Source organism: Crocodylus siamensis, chromosome 8, assembly GCF_052110815.1.
Source record: "Crocodylus siamensis isolate JL-2025a chromosome 8, ASM5211081v1, whole genome shotgun sequence".
Classification (NCBI taxonomy): Eukaryota; Metazoa; Chordata; order Crocodylia; family Crocodylidae; genus Crocodylus; species Crocodylus siamensis.
Genome location: NC_143402.1, coordinates 2,350,701 through 2,375,814, shown reverse-complemented (window position 1 = coordinate 2,375,814; position 25,114 = coordinate 2,350,701). Strand labels below are relative to the sequence as shown.

General features: G+C 48.9%; 1 protein-coding gene and 1 long non-coding RNA gene across 2 annotated transcripts in view; one reads left to right on the top strand and one right to left on the bottom strand.

Annotated features, from left to right (window-relative positions):
- The window catches only part of HS6ST2 (heparan sulfate 6-O-sulfotransferase 2), a 186,820-nt gene extending 163,653 nt beyond the window's left edge, over window positions 1-23,167 (top strand). Inside the window, exon 2 of the mRNA XM_090060320.1 lies at window positions 20,103-23,167. Coding sequence (XP_089916446.1) covers window positions 20,103-20,802 — 700 coding nt within the window. The 3' untranslated portion in view covers window positions 20,803-23,167. The remainder of the gene's footprint in view (window positions 1-20,102) is intronic.
- On the bottom strand, window positions 5,924-7,441 carry LOC149857995 (uncharacterized). The gene is made up of 3 exons (XR_016443858.1): window positions 7,060-7,441; window positions 6,885-6,924; window positions 5,924-6,267 (listed from the first exon to the last, which is right to left on the bottom strand). It is a non-coding gene; the product is annotated as an uncharacterized LOC149857995 (long non-coding RNA).
- Window positions 23,168-25,114: the final 1,947 nt, after the last annotated feature.

Sequence of the window (25,114 nt, the reverse complement as noted above, 5' to 3'; positions counted from 1 at the left end):
TGCCCATGCTCACTGTCTTTGCAGCCATAACTGTAATGGGACACGTTGCAAGATTACCGTGTGGTAAGCACAACTTTGATAGAGAGCATGACCTGTCTCTCGGAGTCGTGTTTGCGGGAACGGGGAAGATGAAAAATGGCTTCGCTGCACTAAGGGCTCTAATCTGGCAATAAGTTATGTCACTACAAGAACAAAGCTTTGCAGTGAAAGGTGAATTTGTACTGGCGATATATTTTACGTATTCAAAATCACACGGTAAATGCTGCACTTTGAATATGATCTTATATTCAATTCCATAAATGAAAGATATAGCGGTTGCAGTTTTTCTCCCAAATGCCATTTCAGAATCCCATATAATGTGGAATGCTGGATATTTATGGGAATATAAAGCAATGATGAAAGCATAAGACTAAATCTTGCCATGGTTACAACTTGTTTTAAATTATTAATCTTGGAGAAGCAGGATAAAAAAATTCTACTATGCGAGTTATGGAAAAAATGGATTTGTGTGCACGTTGCCAAACAGCTCTCTAAATAATTCCTTTAAAGTCATTTTTGAACATTGAGTTGCAAATGTAAAATTTCTGCCTACAGTAAATGTCAGTTCTCATGGGAAAGCTTTTTTACTCTGGGTTGTCAATGGAGTGCGAGCCAGTGGCTAACACTGTTTGTATGGATTTAGCATGAGATATGACCGGAAGACTTCCACGATGCCAGCGGAGAAACTGAGACAAATGGGGCCTGAGCTGTGATGCAGATTGTGGAAAAAATGGAAATATGATATGTCAATTGATCGTATATCAGAGAAAAGCACTGGCAGGTCTCCAGAACGAAGTGCAATGCCTGTGATCCAAAGCCAGTGCCAGACTCGGACTGCAAGGCCGGTGTATGTAACAAAATCACTTCTTATAGAGAGAGAATTACAGTGTATATTTAAATATAAATACGGGAATTGAATAAGGCAGCAGCCAATCCCGGCGAATCATTTCCAGCCAGAATAGCTCTTTGCACAAAGAGGATCTGTTTGCTTCCTTGGTTGGTCTTTGACACCAGGCTGCTCTTCTGCGTCTAGCGGGAGCGCCGCCTTGTTTCAGACCCTGGCAGAGACTAGGGGGGTCTCGGCGGGTTGAAATGCAAGTTGGGCTTGTGCTGCTGCTTCAATGACGGGCTTCCTTAGATGCAACTGGGGCTGCCTGGCACTGCTGACGTCACATTTTGCTTTAATAGCACCATTCCCCAGCCTGCTGGCTCACTGCAGCCTATCTCATAAGGTAGGACAGGTTATGTAGAGAGGTGGAGGACTCTCCATCCTCGGAGGTGTTGACGACCCAAGTAGACCAAGCCTTGTCTGGGATGATGTAGTTGGGGCTGGTCCTGCTTGGTGCAGGGGTTGGACTAGATGTGACCTCCCGAGGTGCCTTCCCACGCTCATTTGCGATGATGCTATGATCGCCACGGCCATTAGTTGCATCAAGTATTCGCTAGGGGATGAAATTAGCTCATCGTCCCCACTTGTGTGCTAACCAGACCAGACGTCTCGGGTGCACAACAGCACACATGTGCGTACCGCGCAGATCAGAAACCCAGTGTTCATCTGTGTTAATGACTTCTTCAGATAAAAGTCGAGTGCGTTTCCTTGCTCCGCTGCTTGGGAGCGGGCCCTGCTGCCTGGTGTATATTGGACTTTGAGCAGTTTGGGGAGAAATGCGATCGTCTTAGGCTCTCACCCGCAGAGGGGTTAATCTAAGAAGAGAACATTGCGGCCAAATGGTAAAGCAGTTGGTGTTAAGCTTTATTGGAGCAATACATAGCCTGTGCAAGCGAGAGCAGACTGGGACCCCTGGTTTTGGTGGTTGTTTGCTCTTGAGAGCGCTTGCACGTTGGGTAGAAGGAAGGAAAATCAATGTGCTGCAAACTGGAGCACGCCCCGCGGCACTGCTCAGCACCGCCGATGGAGGGACTCTCTGCAAGACTTGTAGCCACGTGAAATACTCCCGTGAAAGCCCAGGGGCTAAGAGGGGGCACTGCCGTGGAGCTCTCCAGTTCCCTGCCCCTCGCCTCTTCCATCCATGGTGCGTCCGTGGGGCTGGGCTTTCTGACACGGAGTAGAAGCGCCTGCAGCTGTAGCAGCCTTTCTTCCGCGTGACCGCGGGAAGCTGCCTCCGTGCTAGGGCCTCTCTGCAGGCGTGCGCTAAGCGGGAGTTATGGTTTCGGCCTTCGGATTAAAATCCCATCCATAAAACAGACCAGTGCAGGGGAGAGAGGAGGACAGTGTGGCTTTGCAATCATCTCGGTGATTCATTTACTTATAAATAGATGCTCGCTGCGCCAGTTTACAGAAAAAAGGATTAATAACACCGGCTGCAGCAAGCTTGCTGCCTAGCACTGACTCCTTGGGGTGAAGACGCGGTGCAAACCGGCAGTGCAAAGATATCTGTCTTCTGCAAGACCGCGATGGGGACGGCTCACGGTTCGCAGAGCGAACCCTGAAGGTGAAACGGGTGTAGGTCTAGGCATTGCCGACCAGATCACGTCTGCTGCCAGGGTGCCAACTGGAGAATAGGAAAGGCAGCTGTCTTGAAAGAGATGGAGGCAGCATATTTTTAGCAGTTGTGTGTGTGCCTGATTCTCCTCCCCCAGAGATGCTGAGATGGGAATCCTCCTTCCTTGCTGGGGATGGAGCATGCCCAAAATCAGCTGGCAAAAGATTGGTGCAGGAACTAATGCAAGGGCGAGAGGGGCTGTGCTTTCCAGAAGGGTCCCGAAACCTGGTAGAAGTTTTCCGTGGGAGATGGGCGGTGGGTAGGTGGATGTCTGAGCTGGGAAAATGGTCCCTCCACGTCTTTTCTTCCTGCTTACATTGTCTACGGACTTTCCTGAGTGAAATGGATGGGAGTCGCGATTGGCTTTTTCGGACTTCAAGTGATCCTGCTTTGACCTACACGTTGTCCCCAGTCACCGTCTAATCCTGCGCCCCCGCCAGAAGCCCCCTCAGTCCTCGGCAGGTGTTTGCAAGAAGGTCCGAGGTGAGAGGAGAGCATTCGTTGCTAACGGCGGCAGCAGGACTCGCATACGTCTTTGGCACCTCGCGCCCGAAGGCTTGGGTGTGATTTGATAGGCCTCCTTCGAGGCAGTTAAATTGGCTCTGCCCACTGCTGTGTTGATGCAAAAAGAAAAGAAATGAAATTATTTGTGCCCTTCTCCAAGACCATGATGAGCCTTCAGCACAGGTTGCAGCCTCCCCAAGGCATGCTAGCACGATGGTTAGGCCAGCACACCAAGTCGGCGTCTGATTGCTGCCCTAAGCCACAGTTATCCAGAGGGAGCTGAGGCCGTGGGACATCTTAAATGGCCTGAAAGAAGCATTAGCTTTCAGAAAACGGGGCTGGCTGGCGGCTTGGTGCTGATTTTGAGAGAAGGGGTTATTACTGTATGGTAAGAGCGGGCGAGAGGAAATGCTCAGAGGATGCCGTGCTGGGACCCATTCCCAGAAAATGTTCCCTTGGAGTAATTACAGAAACGATCCCCGAAGCCAGGGCCGTGGTTGCGTGTGCCCCTGCGCTCGCCGTCGTGAAGATGGATGAAGCAGCGTCGCACAAAAGCTCCCACCAATTTAGGTTTTCGCTCAGCCTGTTAGACAGTGGGCCCTTTCAACTTGGCCAGCGGTCGTTTCTGAGCATGAAAGGGGAAGAAGCTCGTTAGGTGAGCAGGGGACATCGCCCTGCTCATTTCCTAAGCCCTTCTGAGCATCCGAGCTGGCTTTCATGTCGTTGTGAGCTCTGTGGCAGTGCTGGCCTTCTCCTGTGCTGAGTCTGTCTGTGTGAGGCTAGAAGCTCATTAAGGTTTTCCTAGTGCTGTAAAACACCCAGCGCTTCCTCACCCCCCACCCCGCTCGGTCCTAAGCAGTAATTAGGCTCCGGCTTCAGACATAGCTTTTCATTGCAGAGCCCCCTGTATTTCTGGACTCTCTGACTATCACAGAGGAAACCTAACGATGCAGAGACCGGGGACCGGGTCTCCCAGTATAACCATTGCAAGTCGTCGTGATGGGGGCACTCTGCCGTATCCGGTGAGCAGAGAGGAGCACCAGGCTCCTGGGGTTTCTCTCTGCCTCCAGACTGGGCCGCGTGCATGATACCTGCATTTGCATCCTATCCTGTGTGCTCTGCTCCGTCCTCTCCCCACTGCCAAGGGGGTAGCGGGATGCGAGTGAGCCCGGCTGCCTGCCGCCGGCACTGTTTTTGGCAAAGCGGCAGAAGAGCGAGTCTCCGGGGGGGGATTGATGAGTGCCGGGCGCCACTCGGCCGCCACCTCCCCAGGAGCTCGGGAGCAGTGCTGATGAGTCCCGGAGACTTTATCCACCGGCTCCATCTGGAAGGATGTTGGGCCCCTGAGTGGGGATTTAGGGGTTATGCAGGAGGGGGGAAGGAAGGAGCCCTCGGGGGTGCCACCAGCTCACGTGGGACCCTCAAGGAAAACGTTGTGATAAACAAACCCGCTAATGAAGACTTGCACCGGGACAGGAGTGCCAAGGTCTCCTCCTCATAGCCATGCAAGTGCCAAAAAGTTTCATCAACTTTTCCCTCTCGGCCCCTTTTCTGGGAAACCCGTCTTCTCCCACGCTTGGTCCCTTTGCACCTGCTCAGCACCGCTGAGTTTGTTCCCTGGCACATTCCCGATGCCGTGTCTTGTAGGGAGTGCAGTTATACTCCGGATGATTTTTATTTCTGCCTGCCAAAGCGTCTTCCCATACCGTTGGATGCTGCGATGGAAAGGGGGTTGGGGCTGCTCGCTGATGAACCCACTGTAAATTTTCCTCTGGAAAACACTGGCTGCACTGTAAAATTCAGGACACCATGTGTTTCACAGCTGGCTCGCGGTAACGTTTGTACTTGATAATTAGAAGTCATGCATGTTTTTATCCAGAACAAGCCAAGAAGGAGGAGTGCTGCGCCTGTCTTTGGTAGGGGCTTTTAAACGTGTTTCACGTTGGTCACAGATGAGGACATTGTTACTGGGAAGCATTTCCCACCGCTCCATATAAGCAGAGTGCACATTTGTTCTTTCACATTAGAAACAAGGACAAGGCTGAATTATTTTGGAGGAAGCTACAAATGCTATGGAATTGGCCTGTGCTTCTGCTTGCTGGGGCTAGCATGGAGCTGGGCTTCACTTTGCATGTAGCAACCTGTCTCGGAGAAGGGTCTATGTCTGCCATGTTGGGCTTCCATTAGCATCAGCTGGGCTGGTCCATGCAGAGCAAGAAGAGAAGAGACCCCTAAACATTGAACCCAGGAATCCATGTGCACTCCAGGGGGAGCCAGGCAGGGTTATTTTGCCCCAAGTGGCACAATTTGCTCCACAACAAAGCTGAGGCAAATAGCCCCGGCTCAAATTTGCACTGTTTCTGTTTGAGCTGCTGCAAGCGCATATGCTTGCATGTCTGGACGCACCCAGTGCATCCTAGCTGGTGTCTCTGAATGCACATCCTGTGTATGAACGTGCTTGATTAGACACCATGAGCTGTAGGGTCTCTATTCACATCCTGGAGTTCTCCATCTTCTTGAATAGAATAAAAGACCCAGATTTTTGTTTTCCCTCCCTTGCATTAAAGTGTGTAATTTTCCCATAAATTTTGTTTTTTGCCTGCACGTGGAATCACCCATCAGCTCCCTTTCCAGCAGCAGGCTACAGCCTTGCAAATGGAACAAACTCAGCCAGATGCCAAATATGCTCTTGCAAAACAGCTGTGGCAGAAACGGCGCAGAGGGAATTGGGGCAGTGGTTTCTGTCTTGGCTGAAAAGGCCGAAGTGAAACCTCATGCGGATTAGCCCTTACGCAGCAAATATGCAGGCAGAGTTTTATTTAGAAACATAGTTTCCTATTCTGCACAGCTTTAAACCCAGTTATGCTAATGGCCATGTGGGATTTGACCTCCTGGGAAATGGCCACATCTCACGGTTGACGGTACGTTCCCGTGTGATATCGGTCCTGGGTCCAAACTAAAGCCTGTGGATCCAAAGAGAGAGCTGCCAGCCCTGCAGAAGTGCTTGGCTGCGGGGACGTGCAGTGCTAAGGCTCAGCTTTTGTCTTGCAATGAGATGCTCCCAGGGCGGCAGAGCCCTGCGTCCGCACGGCTCTCCTCTGAAGTCAGCATCTCTGCGTCTCCCTGCGTCGCTGCTGTCCGCAGCAGTGTCTAACGAAGTACCCGGGGGCCGGCGGGCACTATAGTCTCATCGCCTGCTATGAAATTACAGCCTGGCTCCCTGGGGGAGAAAAGTAAGTTTAAATCATTAACGCCACAAGCCTTGGTGATGATTACAGAAATGTTTGCAAGTGACTTAATCAGGAGAGTTTGTCTGAGTGCCCCATTTTAATATTATTACACTGATTAAGTTTCCTTAGCTAATATGTGTTTCATTTCCAATTCAATTAAATGAGAATCCCCTTCCATTACTTGATATTACTAAAGAGCCCTAGTGGGTAAGGACTACGCTTGGTACTCACTACAATTGATACAGACTTCTTCATTATATAATCTCGCCATGCTAAATTAAATCAATGAAAGCCTAAATTAAAATTGTAGCAGGCTGCAGCTGTAAATATTTTGTCCGCAGCTGCAAATATATTAGCTTTAATGCATTAATTACTATTGCCAAGACAGTCTTAATAATTGCTTGACAGTTTGAGAAATCTGGTAAACAGGTTGTTATAGATTCCCAAGTGTTCGATAGCTAAGATACGGTAAAACTTATTTTAAGTGCCGTCTATTTGTGGGTCTTTTGTGCACAACCCGTACTTGCGGCAGCTTCTTAAAAACACTCTTTAAATCAATTTGATCATTTTGGGTCTGTTTTTGAAAATGAAAAGGAAGAGTGCTTACCTGCTACCCTCAGCTACTTGGTGTGGGAAGATGGAGTGATCTATGGAGACAATTTGAGGAGAAATTAATATCAATGATATATTTTATAACTCAAATCAAGCCGTCTTCTTTTGTGTATTCTTAAAGAGAATTGATATCGTTCTGGTATAGAAACAAATGAATTGAAATGATCTACCTTGATCAAATTCCCAGCAGAGCAGTGAATGGCAGATGTATGATCCGTTACTTGAAAGATACAGAATTGCTAGAAAACGTTGGCTTTTTTTAATAGCACAGGTATTTATATCCATCCGGTTTTATCTGCAGTACAGATTTTAAGCAACGCACATGAGTTGGTTCCAAACACGAGGGAAATGGGCTAACGTACAATTTATGAGTGCATGTTCACGTAATCGCATGAAGAAGCGGACGGACTTGGATGTCGTGCCCAGATCGGAGAGCCCTGCTTTCTTCTGGCTTCTAGCCTGGACCGATGATAAAATTTACCCTGCGCTAGGCAGCTAGAAAAAAAACCCGGGTAACTTTATATTATCCATTGCAACTGAATGGTGCGCGACTGTAATAATCTTTTGCTTTGTAGGAGCCTAGGTAACTGGTACAGCTAAGAGTTTGGCAGTATAGGAGCCGAGATGGAAACGAAACCAAACAATAAAGGCACCGCAGTCCCAATCCCATCTTGCTTTCTTCATGCTAGTGACACCAAACATGCTATTATCTTCAGCCATGCATAGTCTAGTTGAAAGCTGAGAAGCAAGGCAGAGACTTTGTTCATTTGTGGGTTGTATTAAATTGTTCGTGCATTTTCCTCTGGTCAGAAGATGAAGGGCTTGGTGTGACGCATCTGGGACACAGCTGAACTACATACGTCGACAATAAGGATTTTTTTTTTTTTAACGCTAAATACATGCCTTTTACAAAAAGAATCTGGAGTTCTTCGAGGATAATAAATATTTTAGCATAGTTATTCTGGCTCCAGAAGTGCAGTGAAAATGTTAGCCTTGGCATATCAATCGTGTTTTACAGATGACTGTAATTTCCTGAATGTCAAAACTCCAAATTTTTCTACTAAGCAAACTTTTCAGTGGCAAAATAGATTGCCTCCATAATATATCACTGTGCACAGGAAAAATGAAATCTTTATGTACTGTATTATGAATCAATGAGGCATTAAGATTCCTGGAAGGGTGAGTGGACTCTGGAAAATGAAAAACTGCCACTATTCCTTCTCTGTAAACCGCTGCTTCTGGAGCATAGGCCGGGGAAACCTGCATCTCGGATGCCACCGAAATATCTGTTACCACCTGAAAGCAATTCTTGCAACTGCATTTAGATAGGGTTGTAAACATCTGACTTTATAGCAGCATCCCATGGCTATTCCCTGGCTCGTTTGCAGTAGCTGAACAGGGTTTCCCTTGCCTTTTAGGAGACTTGGGATGCTTTTCAATGTATCGGGAAAAGTTGTGTTCATAGACGCAACTGTGATTCTGCACTCGGCTGCTTCTCTGGGGAGATACTGGATGCAAAGCATCTCCAGGTGGGATCAGGAGGACTGTAGGGTAATCTAAAACTATCAGCTGTTCGGGGCAGGGACACAGTACCGGGGCATATAAATAATAACTGGTGCTTTGCTGGGGTTCCCAAAGCCAGGGGTTCCCACCGACATCTGGCTGTCTGGGAGTAGCAAAAAGCAGCGTTTGGCCCTGGGCTGCTCTTGGAAGGCTGCTAACAACCTGCAAAAAACATTTTTAAGGCCAGGGAACCAAGGCTTTGTACATCCCTGAGTGCTGGGTCACCCCCTCCTCCCATGCTGGCAATACTGTGGTTCTTGATGCCTCGATAGAAAAGCCTCGCGTGGCACACGGACCTAAACGTTTAGTGAGACGGGGCTGTTTTGCACCAGGGGAGCTGTGCCTTTCCCCAGTCAGGAGTGTGAACCTGCCATCGGGGTACGGCCAGACTTTGAGGAGTTGCGACTAGTCCGCACGAGGGTGTCCAGACCGGCTGAGCTCTGGTTGCAGGGTCTCGACTAGAAGCTTGCTTTGTGATCGCCTGCAAAACAAGGGAACGCTACAGCCATCGCCAAGTCGGTTCATATACACGGATACCCCACGGAGATCTTAATAATGCAGGCAATTATGAAATTAATACCACTCTGCTAAAACTGCGGGGCAGCTCTTATCTACACAAGCAGCATCCTGGGGACCTGGGGACAGTTCTGTGTTGTGAACAAAGTTACAGCTTGCATGATTTGCATATCTTTAGCATGTTTAATTAGGCCTGAGTGTCTGCATGCAGACACATGGACACCGTGAGAGCATCCTAAACCCTGGACCGGAGCCTTCTGCGGGGGCCAAGCTCTCTGGTCCAGCACCTCTCCCCTCCGTGGGGATTTCATTGGCCGTGATGGGCTTGTGTCCTTGCTGCTTTTGCAAAAAAAAAAAAAAAAAAAAAAAGACCGAAAAGCCACGCTCCTTTCTCCAGTGTTTTTATGGCGGTTGCCAACGTGTTTTTCTCCCACGGAAAATGGGGCAGGTAGCCGACCGTTCCCCGTTGAAGTCCACCGTGCAACTGTGATTCATCAGACGCTGGTAAAAGCAAAACCGGACGGTTCCTTAGAGGAAGTTTTAAATGGGCGATGGCTGGCGTGTTCGCTTTGCGGCCCTGAAGCGCATCTCCACGCGTAACGGGACCCCGTCCTGAATGGCAGCATTGTCGCGGTTCTGCCTGGAGCAGAAAGAAAGAAAGGCCGTGCATGCGCCGCCTGCCTTTGCAGAAAGCTGCAGAAAATAGCAGTATTTCTTCCTCCTCCTCCTCCTCGTCCTTTTCTTTCCTAGGATCCTTATCCTTGACCTTGCAAATAGGAGCAAATGTGAGCAATCTCACTCTGGCACCGTGGATTTCTGCTGGGTATCGCAACGAAGCACGGTGTGAGACCGGCCCGGGCTAATTATGAGCTGCGGAAGCAGAAGAGAAATGGGCTTTGACTACATTAAGACCTGTTCCTTCACTAATCTTCCCATCGTACGCCCAGCTCCATGTGCTTTTGATTTCAGAAATGAAATGGAGCCCACAGTTGAAATTAATTTAGCTGCTAAAAATTACAGTACCATGTAATTTGTAGATAACCAGATTCTGCCTTGCGTTTTTGGAGGTGTTATGCCACATTACCTGACGCTTTTCTGTAGTGAAAAATATGCCTGACACCAGAGGCTCTTTTTGAAGGGGGTTTTTTCTTCCTTCCATTTTCAGCGTTTCCAAAAGGGCCCGCTGGGGGGGACGACCGCACCGACGGGTGGATGAAACGACAGTAAAGGGCATGCATAATTTTGCCAGGGGAGAGAAGTGGGGGTGTTGTTTTCAGCGGGATTTTTGGCAGATTCTGGTCTGTCGGCTGACTTCAAAGGATCTGCCCCTGTGTCTGGGGACTGGGAAGAGATGCCTTGCCCCGCGTCCATTCGAGCTCGGAGACCCGGTGCCCCTAACTATTGCATGGCGCGTCCCGTCTCCGACAGGCTGCGCTTGAAGGACTAGGCTGAGCAAACCGAGGCAGTCTGCTGCATTGCATCCCTGCTAGAAAATACTTAACCCCGCCGCTGGAGCAAGATCCAGGGCAGAGTCTGAAACCTGCTGGCCCAGGAGCCGCGATCTCTCAGGGCCCCAGTCATTGACAGCGTTACCGCAGCAGACTCTGTCGGTCGCTGTTAGTGGGAATTAACCTCGCCGGCTGGGACAGCAGCGCCGTCGGCAGCTGATGCGAGATAATTGAGTTTGACTTCCCATTGGCATGTGGCCGGGGCGGTTGATTGATGGGGGGGACGGGGGCACCGTCGGGGACCCAGTTGCTTCTCAGCATCGGGGTGAAGTCCTTAGGGGCTTGTTGGGTCTCGGTGGCTAATTTGGGAGGGGAGCAGGATTCGATGCTACTCGCCAGCACCAGTGGTTTGCAGTCATGTTTGATCCTACATGCAACAGCTTGGTCCTTCTCCTAAATGCTCTTAGCAGTGTTGGCCTCTGAAGCCTAAGAGCGTGCGTCTTAACCTGCATCAAGGTGCTTGCAAGCAAGAGCCCAAATTTCACTCGCTCAGTGAATACCCGGCCGTGCGGGGCTGTCTTCGTCTGGACCGGGGCAGCTGCGGCCCCCCTCCAACCTGTCGGCCCAGCCGGCCCTTGATTAGCAGTCGTGTTATAAATGAGCCATCGGGTCGGTCACTGAGTTGCACGACCGTGTTCGAGGTGGTGGGGTTGCGTCTAGAAAACATGAGACGGAGACGACCCTCGGTGTTCAGCCCTGCCTCAAGTAGTGGCAATGGGGACGCCTGCTCCAGGAAGCCCCAACTCGCTGCATGCATGAGCCGTGGAGGCCACGGTGCCACCCCGTGCATCGCTCGGGGTTTGCCTGGCTGGGACGGCGAGCGGAAGTCGATGTTCCCCCAGCTCGGTGGCTCGTCGCTCCCTCCGGTGTGGCTCCAGTCTCCAGGACTGGTGTCCTGTGCTGGAAGGCAGCTGACAGCACGCGGGCTCGTCTGCCTTCGCCTGGCAGTGCTCCCAAGCAGTTCGCCAGCCCTCTCTCCTCTGTTGGGGATCGATCCTCCTTGCTGCTGTTACCCACCCTGACGTGATGGGGCTGAAGTCCAGCCTGGGGTAACCCCGCGGGCTTCACAGGAGTTGCACCTACCTGCAGCCCAGAGCTGACTTCATCCAGCAGCTTTCCCAAGGGACCGGCTTAACACCTTCCCTGCAAAACACCCCTCACATGAGCCGGTGGGTTGCATCTGGCCTTGCTTTTGCAGGGCGGGCGCTAAGCCAGTCCCTGGAGGAAGCGCAACGGGGAAAAACCGCATCCGACCGGCGTCCTATCCAGATATCGCGCCCCGATTGCACATCCCGGGAGGGATCGCCATCTTCTGAGCCCCGTTGGGAAAAGTGCGGAGCGACGTGCCTAAATCCCTCCGTATTCAACAAGGTGTTTAGGCCCCTGATGAAGTGAACAGGACTTTAACCCCTGCTTTGCTGAAGAGGAACTGGATTGGGGCTTGGACCCCTGAGCAGTGTTTCGAGTCCATCCGCTTGGCACGAGACCTGGATAACGTTAGCGCCGGGCAAGGGCATCATCACCCGGGGCTTCGCCCTTCTTCAGAGCAAATCGAACGTCCGTCCCCGGCAAACGGCGCGGGCTGTGACGGGGCGCTGCCTGCGCCATGCGTGGATTTGATGGCGAGGGGCTCTCACGGCTGCAGCAGGTCTCTCTCTTTCTCTTCTTGCAGGACTCCAGCAAAGCCTTTTTTTTGTTTGTTTTAAGCCTTCATTGCTTTGCTGGCCTGATGCTCCCGCGCCATTATTGAAGGCCAGTGTAAATGTACCTGCTGGGATCAATATTCCCATTACCTCCTTTCAGGCGGAGAACAGATGCCTGCGGTCTGACTGCCTTATCAGCCTTTTTCAGGGCTCTTTGACTAGTTACGCTGATAATCCCGCGCGGAGGGAGGGAGGCCGAGCTGCGTGCTGTCACTCGGTAGCAAGTCATGACGAGAGGCGATGGGTGAGCTGACGGGGAGAAAATGAGGTCGCTTCAGACCTTGGCTAGAAACTTCGAGGGAGGCTCCTGGGAGTTGAATCAAATGCATTGCTCATCTCAGAGCACTCCCCAGGTGCCGTCAGTCGGGGGAGAGCATCCACAATACCACGGGAGGCCGTTTGCACCCTTTTGGCAGGCAGCGTTGGAGCTCCTTGGGGTTACTTTCCACCATGGCAGCAAGCAAGTAGCAGAGCAGCTCTGCGGGAAAACACTTCTCCCCTGCCCCGAGGAGCCGGCATGGCACAAAGAACTAGTTTATCTGGCGCTTTCCCACCCAGGAAACTGGACCAGCCCCTTGGAGGGTTGTTCGAAAGGAGGCTCCAAACTTTCTGCAGGTCCGCGGTGAGGTGGAGATGTCAGCGTTACAAGCAGAGGGTCTGGCTTAACCTTGAAGTAGTGCAAAGAGCAGCCGACACTGAACTGGCTCTCGCTGTAACGTTATCTCTGGCTGTGCTAAAAGGAAGGATTGTGCGCAAGACAATATCAGAAACAAGTGATTCTCAAGCCTGTCGCTAATGGGTTTTGATAGCTTTGGGGTCAGTCTAATTCCACCGCTGCCTTAAAAGCTCCTTTTGCTCTTCATGTCACAGGCATCCAAGCTAAGCCTTATAGCACCTATCGGGAGGAGCATGGCTCTCTTCTCCAGGTCCTAGAGATGCCTCTGAGCGAGTGAAATTTGGGCTCTTGCTTGCGAGCACCTTGATGCACGCTCTTAGGGTTCAGGGGCCTCCATTTAGGAGAAGGACCCAGCTGTTGCATATAGGATCAAACATTATTGCAAACCACTGATGCTTCCTACCTGTTAGAGCAGAAGAGCTCTCCAAGCAATCAAGGCCAAATCCATCTCTGGCATAATTCCATTACTTGAAAGTGAACATAAAAGCTTTTGGAGGCTCAATTGAGAGAGACTCTCTGCAGCGTGGGTACTCATTCAGACTTCTGGAGTCAGCAAAACCTTGAACTCAGACAATGGAAACCTGCACCTACCCCAGGAGCTGGTATTTTCCACAGTTGTTGCCTTTATCAGCAGCATGTTCACATGCAAACTGCAGTCTGAAGGTTCATGTGAATGTGCAAAATACTCGATGGCGTCCGCGAGCTGTTAAATGGCGATCCGGTCTCCAATGCAAGACGCATCTGGGTGACCCAGGTCGGGGGGGAAGCCCATAGAGGACAACATGATGGAGGAGAAAGATGGCAGGAATGTGCTGGTGGCTGGGAAGCAAGTAGGTGGATCAGGTTAGACTTGAAATCCCCATTTGTCTCCATGTGCAGTTGGACTTCAAGTCTCCTGGCTCTGCAGATGTTCAAGAAACCTGAGCCGCGAGCACCTCAGGCTTCCACATCTTAATAATTGTTTCTGGACATATTTTCTGGATAATTAACTCGCATTTGTTTCCATTTAGCCTTTTTGACTTATGGTATTCTTATTAGTTAATGTAAAATCCATCTGCTGTTGCTCCACCAAGGCAGTTTCACGGGAGGCAGGAAGGCGATGCTAGCGCTGCAGATGTTGTTAGCTAGATGAAGCAATCTTAACCTGCGAGTTGATGCCCCCTTGCAAAACAATTATGTTTCTGTTCATCTTTGAGAGATGTTTTATTCACTGTTTTTTTTTTTCTTTCTTGCTCTCTTTTTTTTTTTTTTAAACAGCAACCAAACGTTGTTCTGTATCACTGGCTGTAACCTAAGAATGCAAAGTGAAAAGGTTGAAGAATTTGAGCTATGATAAAATGTACGTTGTATTGATTTTGGCTAAGGATTTGTTTCCCTTCCTACATTAACTTCTTATTGATTGCTGCGATGACCTTAGAGTTTACAGTGCTGCTGGCCTGCTTCCTGCAGTGGAGCTTTATTATCCCCCCTTGGCTCTTCAGGAGGCAGGCTAGCTGTGGTATTTAATGAGCCACGGACCAAGCGGGGCTGTAGAGAGTGTCTGCTGAATTGTTTCGAGGTTTGTTTGGGTGGCACAATTCAAGGAGAGCGTAGACTCATTAGCAGGGTGAGATGCCTGATCAGGCCGTGCCGCTGTTGCAGTGCTCCAGCAACCCCTAGGTGCTCGGGCAAATGTCAAACTTCAGGGGCCCCTTGTCAGACTCAAAATCCACCTTGGAAAATAAAATCAGAGAATGAGGGCTAGAAGGGAGCTCAGGAGGTCGCATCCTATGACCCCAGCTGACTTCCTGCCTTTCGGGCGGGGGGCCTGGACTCTACCTTCTGAAATCCCGTCCAGGCCTAATGTCTATGAAATCTGTTAAATCTGCTCCAAGCAGGACCGGCCCCAACCACATCATCCCAGCCAAGGCTTTGTCTACCCAGGTCTTCAAAACCCCCAAGGATGGAGAGTCCTCCACCTCCCTAAGTAACCTGCTCCAGTGCTTCACCACACTCTAAGTGAGACTTTTTCCTAATATCCAACCTCAACTTCCCGTGCTGCATCCTGAGCCCATTGCTCCTTGTCCTGCCATCTGCCCCCACTGAGAAGAGTCTCGCTCCAACAAGGCCAGCTCATAGTCGGAAAAAACCAAAAAAGCAAGTGAAAGCTAAGGAAAAATAACAGAGCAATTCTTCTGTTGCAAAGAGCATGGAGAGGACACAACAGTTGTGACACGCTGGGTTCCTGTTTGCAGTCTCGGGGCTTATCTTGTGAATCGTGTGCAAGTGCATGCCTCAGTGCAAATAGTGTGCAGCCCCCTGTACCACCCTTGCAGATCTCACGGCACCCCGATTGAGGATCACCGACTTAGGGCCTGGAGACCTTGACAGCTGGTCCAGTAGGAAGCTCAGCATCAGATGCACGGGGGTCCCCTTGGCTCTTTCAGCAGCCCGGCTGTCACGGAGCAGGAGGAGCCCCTGTGCAGGGTCCTGGACGAACGTCCATCAGTCTCAGATGGGGTGAGGCAGAGGAAGCCTCTTCAACGACTAATATAATCCCCTGTTTACCAGCCACCATAGGAAGGTGAGACCATCCACCCTTTCCACCGCAGCCATCAGCATCGACTGCCACGCAGCCCCCGCCTAACTCCTCACAAGTTGAGCAAAGTCCTTTCCTACAGGAAAGGCACGAGCACGTCTCGATTCTCCAAGTCAGGCTGGCTCGGCGTGGTGGGTACTAGAAGCGGGCGCTGCTACAGTTAACCCCCTGGCAGTGGTAAATAATGTCACCTTATACTTTTCAGCAGTCCCTGAGCATCTCCTGAACTAATATCGTGAGTGTCTGTAGGTTGCCAAAGGCAAGTCACTTGGTTACCTACAGAAAATCAGCAAGCAGAGCTGGCCTAGTGGAATGAAAAGATGTCCATCAGAAACACGTTGGGGTTTTGCTTTTCTCCTCCTAAAGGCAAACAAAAAAAATAGTGAAAAGGTGGGGGTCTAATCTTCATTTGTGTATTTGTTTTTCATATTGCACACACTTGTGTCCATGCTTTCTATCGGAAGTGTTCAGAAAACATTTTAAAAAATGCTTTGGGTGAAAAATAATTCATGGTAATTTTGGAAAAGGACAAACGGATTCATTTCGGATCTCATTATGGGAACGCCTGCCGGAGCAGGAGCAGCTTGGTGTTTTAGACATGTAAGTCTCACCTGCAAGAGTCCTCTGGGCTGTTCGCAAGGGGGTTGGTAATGCCACTGTCTCGGAGCTGGGACCATAGCCTCTCACAGTGGATGTGTCTACGTGTGCGTTCATGCTGGATTAAATTTACTTAAATTACTGCGCAGTAAGTGGGGAATAAGCTGGTGTCTACACGTGCAAGCGTCTAAAGTTAGTCCCAAGTCAGTCCATACACGCAGTGTCACTGCAGTAAGGCATCTACACGTGTGTTACTGCACAGTAACTAATCAGGCGTAAATTTGACACCTGCCTGACACAGGTATCAAATTTACGCTCAAGTCGGCATAAGTCATCGTCTTTGCTGTGCAGTACAGGCGTGCACGTGTAGACACGCATCTGTACAACGCAGTCATTTTGGTTACTGCACTGTAAATGCACACGTATGAACGCGCCCACTGTGGTTTGACTCGGGTGAAAGTGGGCTGAAATAAAACAATACGATGCCACAGCCTTCTTCCCGTACCTCGCCAAACCTCGGGTGCAGCTCTGCTCTCTCCCTTCACTGATCGTTTTCTCCCATATTTATTTTGCAGCTCGCTTTTCGAGCCAGCCTCTGCTCTCAGCTCTTGCTTTTTTTTTTTTTTCCCCTTTGTGCCGCTGTGCAGTAAAACTCTTCTTGACTCCATCCGTGGACAATTTTCTGTTGAACAATGACATCTAGTGGTTTTTCTTCTGAAGGAAACTGGCAAATCCGGGCTCTGCTGCTATTCACCAGTTGTAATGTCACCCTAAAGAGCAAATGAACATCCTGCCTGCTGTTCCTGGGTAGCAGCGAAGGCGGTGGTGGGCCAGAGCACCTATGCTCCTGTTCACCCAACTCGTGGAGGAGCAGAGTTTTATAGCAGCGAAGCTTGTTCACTGAGATGGTTTCACTCCTTTATTCACCTAAACGGACCAGTCTTAGCTGCAGGGTTGTTGTTGTCCACTGCATACCCCCAACTAGTGAACGAGTGTGCAAGGAATACTGTGGCTGGGCATTGTTTGCAGGCACAAGCTGCAGAAATCGGAAAGCCCGGCAGCGAGGAGCTCAGTTTAACATGTGCCCTGTCGTGTTTTCTGAACGCTACCCGTTGCTCAGCTTCCATAGGCTTGTGAAGGAAGAAGGTGAAATGCAAAGTGAAAACCTCAGCTGCTTTTACTGTAGAATATTACAGAGGTATTTTACAGATCTAAAATGATGCTTTTCAGTAAATCCCGTGTTTTCTAGCAGGGATAAAGGTTGGAGCTGCATTGGTCTAGGAATGCAGGCAGTATTCAGGATACAAGTGCTAGAGGCGGTATCTTTTATTAGACCAAACTAGACAGTTGCAAAAAAATTGGTGTGATGAAGTCTGCAAAAAAATCTTTTTGCAAGTGTCTAGTTGGTCTAATGAAAGATATTGCCTCTAGCATAGTGACTGCATGTTTTCTAGCATGTGTGTGCATGTGTTGTGTAGGTGTGCATGCACACATTTTGTGTGTGTGTGTATGTGTGTATGCACACACACGCGCGCGCACACACACAAATTATACTGTGTAAAACTGCATGTGCAAAGTAAATGATGAACAGGATAGCACCAGTCTCCTTGTAGGGTTCCTCGGCCTGGCAGCGAACTTCCTGTGCTGCTTTCCCTGCGGTTTGTATCGAGGCGGGTGGCGTTAGTGCCGCCAGGGCACCGCACCACCTGTCCTCTGCTCCTCTTCCTGCCTCCTTTGTCAGCCCCGGCTGTTTCTCCCCTGTCACCTTCCTACCGCTGACACCTCCATGCCGATGTTTCCGGTTGTCCCCGAAGCTGAACCGTTTCGTTGCGGTGTCTACCGGGGCAATGACACATCCATCACCCACTAGAAGAATCCCTCTTCCCGCCGTGTTGTAAAGCACGTGGTAGATCAGTCCTGCCCCGAGCCCTTCTGTTGAGGCGCCTGCCCAACTCGGGGGACGGCGCTCTTCTGCCTTTGTTTTAGCGCTTGCCAACCGCAGGTTTAAGCAGCGGCTTCTGTGTCTTGCGCAGAGTTGGCTTCCTCCGCAGGTTGCACCTTGCGTTGCTCCAGGTGGCAGCCAGGCGGGCATTATTTTATTAAAAAAGCACTCTTGCGGCTTTGTTTAATTTCCTGCGTTATTTACTTAGCTGGCTGTTTGGCTTCAGAGCACCGCCGTCAGAGAGAGGCGGGGGAGCAAAGCTGGAATTTGCAATGGCTCCTCTCGTTTTCTTGCTGCTGCCATTACAGTTGGGTAAGGGCAGGTGAGAAAACCCCCATTTCTCTTGGTCGAAAAAGGGAATCGTGTTCTTCTTCCAAGGTTTAATTTTTAATAGAAGAGTCGCATAGTGGGATTGCTGGGGAGCAGAGTGCAGCACCGGCTGTCCCCTGGCTCTGTTGTCTGAGGCACCGGGCGCGTGGACCCAGATGAGAAATGCAGCAGAAAGGCAAGTTGGGACCAGCCCTCCCTGCCACCGCCTGCGCGCGGGCCGCCCCCGTGCATGAGCCTGGAGTCCGCCACAGGCCAGCACCGGCGTGCTGTCGCTGAAACAAACCCCCAGGACCACAGACAAGCCGTCCCCAGTCAGTAATGTGCGCTGGGGGGGGGGTGTCTATACGAGTATATGCACGTGGGTCTTTATATGTGTGTGTGTCTATGCGTGGGGGGTTCTATATAAGTATATGTGCGTGTGTCTTGATATGTGTATGTATGTGTGTATATATAAGTATATGTGCGTGTCTTTATGTGTGTATGTATGTGTCTATATATGCGTGTGTCTTTAGATGTGTATGTGTGTCTTTATTTATGTGCATGTGTCTATATAAATGTCTTTATATGTGTATGTGCGTCTGTGTGTGTAAGTCATGTGTGTATGTGTTTTTATGCGTGTAAAGTATGTGTGTCTTTATATTTGTGTGTGTCTATATAAGTAAATGTGTGCGCCTTTATATGTGTATGTCTGTGTAAATTTGTGTGTCTATATAAGCATCTGTGTCTGTGTGTATGTTTATATATGTCTGTGTGTATGTGTGTGTGCCTGTCTGTGTGTATATGTTTGTGTGCATCTGTGTGAGCCTGTGTGTGTGTGTGTGTGTTATTTGCAATATAGGTCTGTGTGTGTGTGCCTGTCTGTGTGTATATGTTTGTGTGCATCTGTGTGTGTGTGTGTGTGAGTGTGTGTATTATTTGCAGGACTGAAAATGCAGCAGTCCTTGTATTGTTGAGCGCTCTGCTCGTAAGGTCGCCGTGCCCCAAACTGAAAGGTGGTGATTTTAATCCAGTGCAGATGGGGTGGAGACGGGGGTGGTGAGAATTTGAAGCCACGGCTAGTTGTTTTCTGCTGCTCGATCTCCTGACAGCGGGCAGCCGGTTGCACGGCAGGAGTCCGGGTCCTGCTGCGCGTGGTGTAGCGTTCTCCCTGTGCGCGTCGGGTGGGGGCTGGGGGAGCGCCCGGCGGCCTGACGAGAGCGAGCACACCTGAAGGAGGACGGAGCGTGCGAGCAGGCCCCGGAGCTGCGTGTTTGCAGTGATCCCAGACCCGCTTTATCTGTCCCAAGCTCTGCAGTGGAAGGAGCTGAACCTGCATCCTGGCGGTGAGGCTCCTTCTGTCGCATCGGTTAAGTCGTGGAGCAAGCTGAATCGATGCGGCAGAGCCACCAGAGCCTCTTCTACACTAGGGCTGCCCTCCGCGGCGATAGCCATACGGGGGAATTTTCTGGTAATATTCCCTAATGTGAATAGGCCTACAAAGTGGGTCCCTCCAGATAGAGGCCCATTGGTAAGCGTTTGGTGGCGAGACCTAGTTCGTCGTGGTTGTCTGAAGTCACGCGGGGTAAATCTGCACCTTTATAGACGCCTTTCAGAGGTGCATGGCATAAGCATTCACAAGCAGCGGGTTTACTTTGTCACACGAAGGGTTTAAACGCTCTTTGGCGAAGACGTAGACTTAGACGAAGCTTTGCTAGCGTTTCTCGTGCCGCTGGATGTCGTATGCGAGCACCTGTTGACTGTGAACGCTAAGTCATTCCCTGCCAGGTTTAAACGCTCTGCTTTTCTCTCCTCCTTTCCCAGGAACTTTTACTACATCACCATCCTGCGGGACCCCGTGTCCCGGTACTTGAGCGAATGGAGACACGTCCAGAGAGGAGCCACGTGGAAGGCGTCCCTGCACGTATGTGATGGAAGATCCCCGACGACCGAAGAGCTGCCCAGTTGCTACACCGGGGACGACTGGTCCGGTTGCTCCCTTAAGGAATTTATGGATTGCCCGTACAATCTAGCCAACAATCGCCAGGTCCGCATGCTGTCTGACCTCAGCCTGGTTGGGTGTTACAATCTGTCCGTCATGCCGGAGGAGCAGAGAAACAAGGTCCTGCTAGACAGTGCGAAGGAGAACCTGAAACGAATGGCTTTCTTCGGCCTCACGGAGTTTCAGAGGAAGACTCAGTATCTGTTTGAGAAAACTTTTAACATGAATTTCATCTCGCCATTCACACAGTACAATAGCACAAGGGCCTCCAGTGTGGAGATAGATGAGCAGACTCAGAAACGCATCGAGGCCCTCAATTTTTTAGACATGGAGTTGTACGATTATGCAAAAGACCTTTTCTTGCAACGGTATCAGTACATGAGACAGAAAGAGCACCAGGAAGCCAGGCGGAAGCGCCAGGAGCAGCGCAAGATCCTCAAGGCGAAGCACGCGCACAACAAAGACCAGAGCGATAATACTTCCACTACTGATTACATAGGAAACGTAGAGCATTGGCGGTAATGGGGCCAAACCCTTTTTAGCAGACTGGGGGGATGCTGTAAAGAAACCCCCCACCAATCCTAGGAGACAAAGTAGTCCAAACAAATTATGCTTCTTAAATATTTGAAGCAAAAGAGGCGAAAATGTTGCCTTTGCAGTTGCCTTTGCATTCAATGTTGTACTGTATGTGGAAAACTTAATCTTAATGTGTCATTCAATTGTCCTTTTTAGGTTTGTTGGATTATTTATGAAGTACAAAAGCCAAGCAGGCTCGCCAGAAATGGTTGCTTGGACACTTGTACGGGAAAACAAAAAACACCCTTAAATTAGTTACGAGTGTGACAATGGGATGTTGGGAAATGTGGCTGATGCGCTGTTAACGTCTGTCTTGGAAGCAAGCTGATTTCCTACTATAAAGAGCATTTAACGCATACTTAAAATAAACTAGATGCGCCAAACCTTCGCTCTTCTGGGTTTCGTTTTTTGTTCGGTTGGTTGGGGGTTTTTGTTTGGTTTGGTTGGTTTTTACTTTCATGTCTTTTCAAAGGCCACCAACTGCTTTGTGATTGATGCTTGCCAACGTACAAGCTGACAAAGGGGACAATAAAGGTCTAGAAGTTAGTTTTGTGTATCATATTGGCTTTTAAAAAAGATAAAAGGAATTTGTCTAGCTATATAAATATTTAACATTTTAAACTTTTTCTACCTACTGCTGTTTAAGAGTTTTAAGCTTCATTTATCTCCTGTTTAAAAAGCCACACTTTTCTTGGTTGAATGCCAGTTGCTAAAGACGCTATTTCCAGATTTTTTTCAGGGCAATATAAGTTAAAACATTCTGGAAAAGTTCTGGCACACAGTCACGGTCCACAAAGTCTTCTCCAAATTGTGCTCCTGTAACAGGATCCGGTTTTAACAAACTTCCTTGCACATTGATTGGGGTGTGTATTGCTGAATTTCCCAGCTCTAAGTGATCGGGGACGGAAAGCTGGAAATCTTTCAAAGAAAATCACCTTATGAATGTTTGTATAGTATCTGTAGGAAAATGCATTTCCAAAACACTCTCATCCCAGCACTGTTTTAAAAAAATAACTGCATTGATTATTAGCTGATTGACTGATGGCAGACTAGATTTACATTTGAACTATGATTTGCTTCTGGGAAATCTTTACTGTGTATTCTCAAAATCTGGCTTTGTTTCTAATGCTTTAGAGCCCTTTTTTAGTGCTGACAGATTGTAGACAATTAAAAATGATGGAGACAAATATGTTTAATATAGCCATAGTTATACAATAGAAGAAAGTTGTACAGTAAAATGGGAAGAAGGAGCTAACTCAAGGAAGGGAGTATCATTACAGCTCGGGATTTGGAGAGCAAAGTTATCATTGTGATAGCACTCTGTCATCTAGTCTCATCAGGAGCAGGCTACAGGATGCCATTTGCTGGCTCATAGCACTGACATTTTATATGAAAGCGGCAGGGAGATGATGTGAAGGCATGAGAAGCATAAAAGAAATGCAGTTTGGATGGAACAAGTCTCTCTATGCAAAAAAACACTGTAAAGCTTTGGGGAGAAATTCAGCTAGTGGAGAAGTTGGGTTTTTTGTTGCTGTCGCACACTCTGCCCTCGAGCATGGCACGGAAAGGGCAGCTTGGGATTTGCTCCGGGCTCTGTTTCGGGCAGGCTGGCCTCAGCTCGGCTCGTTCACTTGCGGGGATTGGAAGTGGCTGAAAAGCGGCATCCCTTCGTCCCGGTCAGTAGGACGCTTACAACATTCATTTGCACTGTTTCCTTTTATCTGTAGTGTTAAGTACACAAGTAGGGCAGGAGACACAAAATGAGAAGGAAGGTTTTAAAGCTTGCCGCCCTGGCCGCAGTTGCCCGAAGGTTGAGTTGCCCCAGGCCCCTGGGGGTATTGCCAGCTGGGAAAATGGTGGGGCGGGGAATTGCAGTAGCGAGTGGGGGAAGACAGTAGTTTCATGTACAGCAATTTTTATTTTTAATTGAGAAGTCCCTTCCCCAATACGGTGTCTCAATTGTGTTTTGGTTTTCATGGGGGGAGTGGGAGGGGGAAATGATCCGCTCTTAAAACTACTAGGCATTGCTGTAAACAGGACTTAACCCCAATCCATCCTGTTTCGGAGGATGCATTTTGTTTTTATGCTGTGGTGTGCATGGTTTACAGAGACTAGTTGCATTTTCTTTGTGTATACTATTTATTGTATATAGGGGATGTATGAATATAAAGATACTGTTTTGTCATAACCATATCAATTCTACTGATTTCCACTGTAGCCCGCTGTCTTCTTGTGTAGATTTACAAACCGATCCACTGACTTTGATTGTGTAATTTAACAATAGAGCTGACCAATAAAATTTAATTACAGACTTTGATTTCATTTGATTATTTCTTTATCTAAAGGGGGGGGATGGACCAAACACCTTGTTGGGAATCCTGCAGTTAAATAGTCATGATAATCTTGACCAGGATGAAATGGTGAGGGCTAGTCACCCATATGTTACAAATGTTTTAAAGTCCATAAAATGTATTCGAAGCTGCGACCTTCCAGGGGAACCAGACCCCCGGGACTTCCCATATTTAAAGGATTTGGGGTGTCTAGCCTCTCTCAAAATCTTTTTTTAATGACATCCACTCTTCCCTTCTAGAGTTGATTGTGGACGATACTAAACCAATGGTTGACTTCCATTAAGCTCTGTCCAGGGCACAAAAGGGATTTTTTTAAGAATAATATTGGCACCTTAAGAAGGAAGTTGGAATAGTGTTCAAGATGGGCCAAATAAACTCACTTCTGTTTCATTGGAAGATCGAATCATCTCATGGGCCTTCTGTAGAAATCAGTACACCTGCCAATGCAAGCCTAACCACTCTCCCCACCATCCCTCGCCAGACCCAGGACCCCAGCCCCTCTCCAGATACGTGTATGCTCCAAGATCTGCAGTGCGTGACCTCCCCCCCCCCATGTCTCTGCTGGAGCAGAAGATGGCTGTTGGCCTACCAACATCTCAGTAGATGCAAGCACAAAGACTATCTTCCATGTTTTGGGGGTGTTGGTTGCAGCTGTGTTGATCTAAGGACATAGGCAGACACGGGTCTTTGGGTAGAAGTGGTATGTTGTATTAGACCAAGGAAATAGTTGGGAAAAAAATTCTTTGCAAGCTTTTGGGCACAGATGCCCTTCTTCAGGCCTAGGGAGAGTCTGCCAGTGTTTGGGGTAGAATAGAAACTTAAGCCAATATGCAACATGCAGGTCTGTGAAAAATGCAAATGTGCGGCAGGGAAAATCGGGGTAAGAGATGGTAGGTGCAAGACAGGTAGGTGGGAAGGGGAAGAGGGGGGAAGAGACTGGTGATAGACTGTAGCTGGTAAAGTGTAGAGGTTACCTGGCATTATCGGATGGCAGACGGATTATAATATGCTGTAATTCCAATATCTAGATTTAGTCCACAATTATTTGTGTCCGGTAGATTTATGCTGTGTGTTCGTGGGCTCGTCTACGAAAGGTATTTTGAGGATCAGAACTGAAAGTCTGGAGAAAGAGTAGTTGTCTTCTGAGAAATGTGTCTTTGGGTATTTTTGTCTTGGATGGATATTCAGCGTGCGTTCATTCTGGTACACAGTTGTGGTTTGGTTTCTCCTATGTAGCTCCTATCTGAGCATCCTCCTGTGACATCTGAAATATCATAACCGGAAGGAAACATAATTCAACTTCCTGCTTGACACCAGACCGCATCGAGGTAAATAGTCTGTTCAAACTTTTATCTGAGCCTAATTTGCACACTATGAGCTATTGCAACCAGGAGACCTTACAACACCTTCAGCTATGCTGTGAAATACAAGTTTTCATTTCCACCTAGGAGAAATTTTACAATCTTTGCATTCTCCTGTGCCTGAGGAAAGGTGAGTGAGCCTGAAAGCTTGCAAATAAAGAATTTTTTTGCAAATATCTAGTTGGTCTAATGCATGATATCACCTTTGCCAGGAGATATGATTCCTGTATGAGATGTATCAGATTTTTAGAGGTTCAGGTATAAGATCCAGGAATGGTGATGGCTTGTTTTGGGGTGCAGTTATTGGAGGGGGAGGGTGGAGATGTGTTGGCAAGTTTTGCATTTCTTGTCCTGGCACTGTCTGGATCCATTCGGTGTATTTTGGGCCATAGGAAGTTTGCTTCTGGAGATGACGTTGGCGAGGTTCAGTGCCTGTTGAACAGCTAAAATGGGTGACTCTGGGAAGATCTTTTTGAGAATGGGCTTTCATCATCAAGATTGCTGGGGAAGCTGTAATCCACATCGCTGGCTGCCTCGGCATTAGTC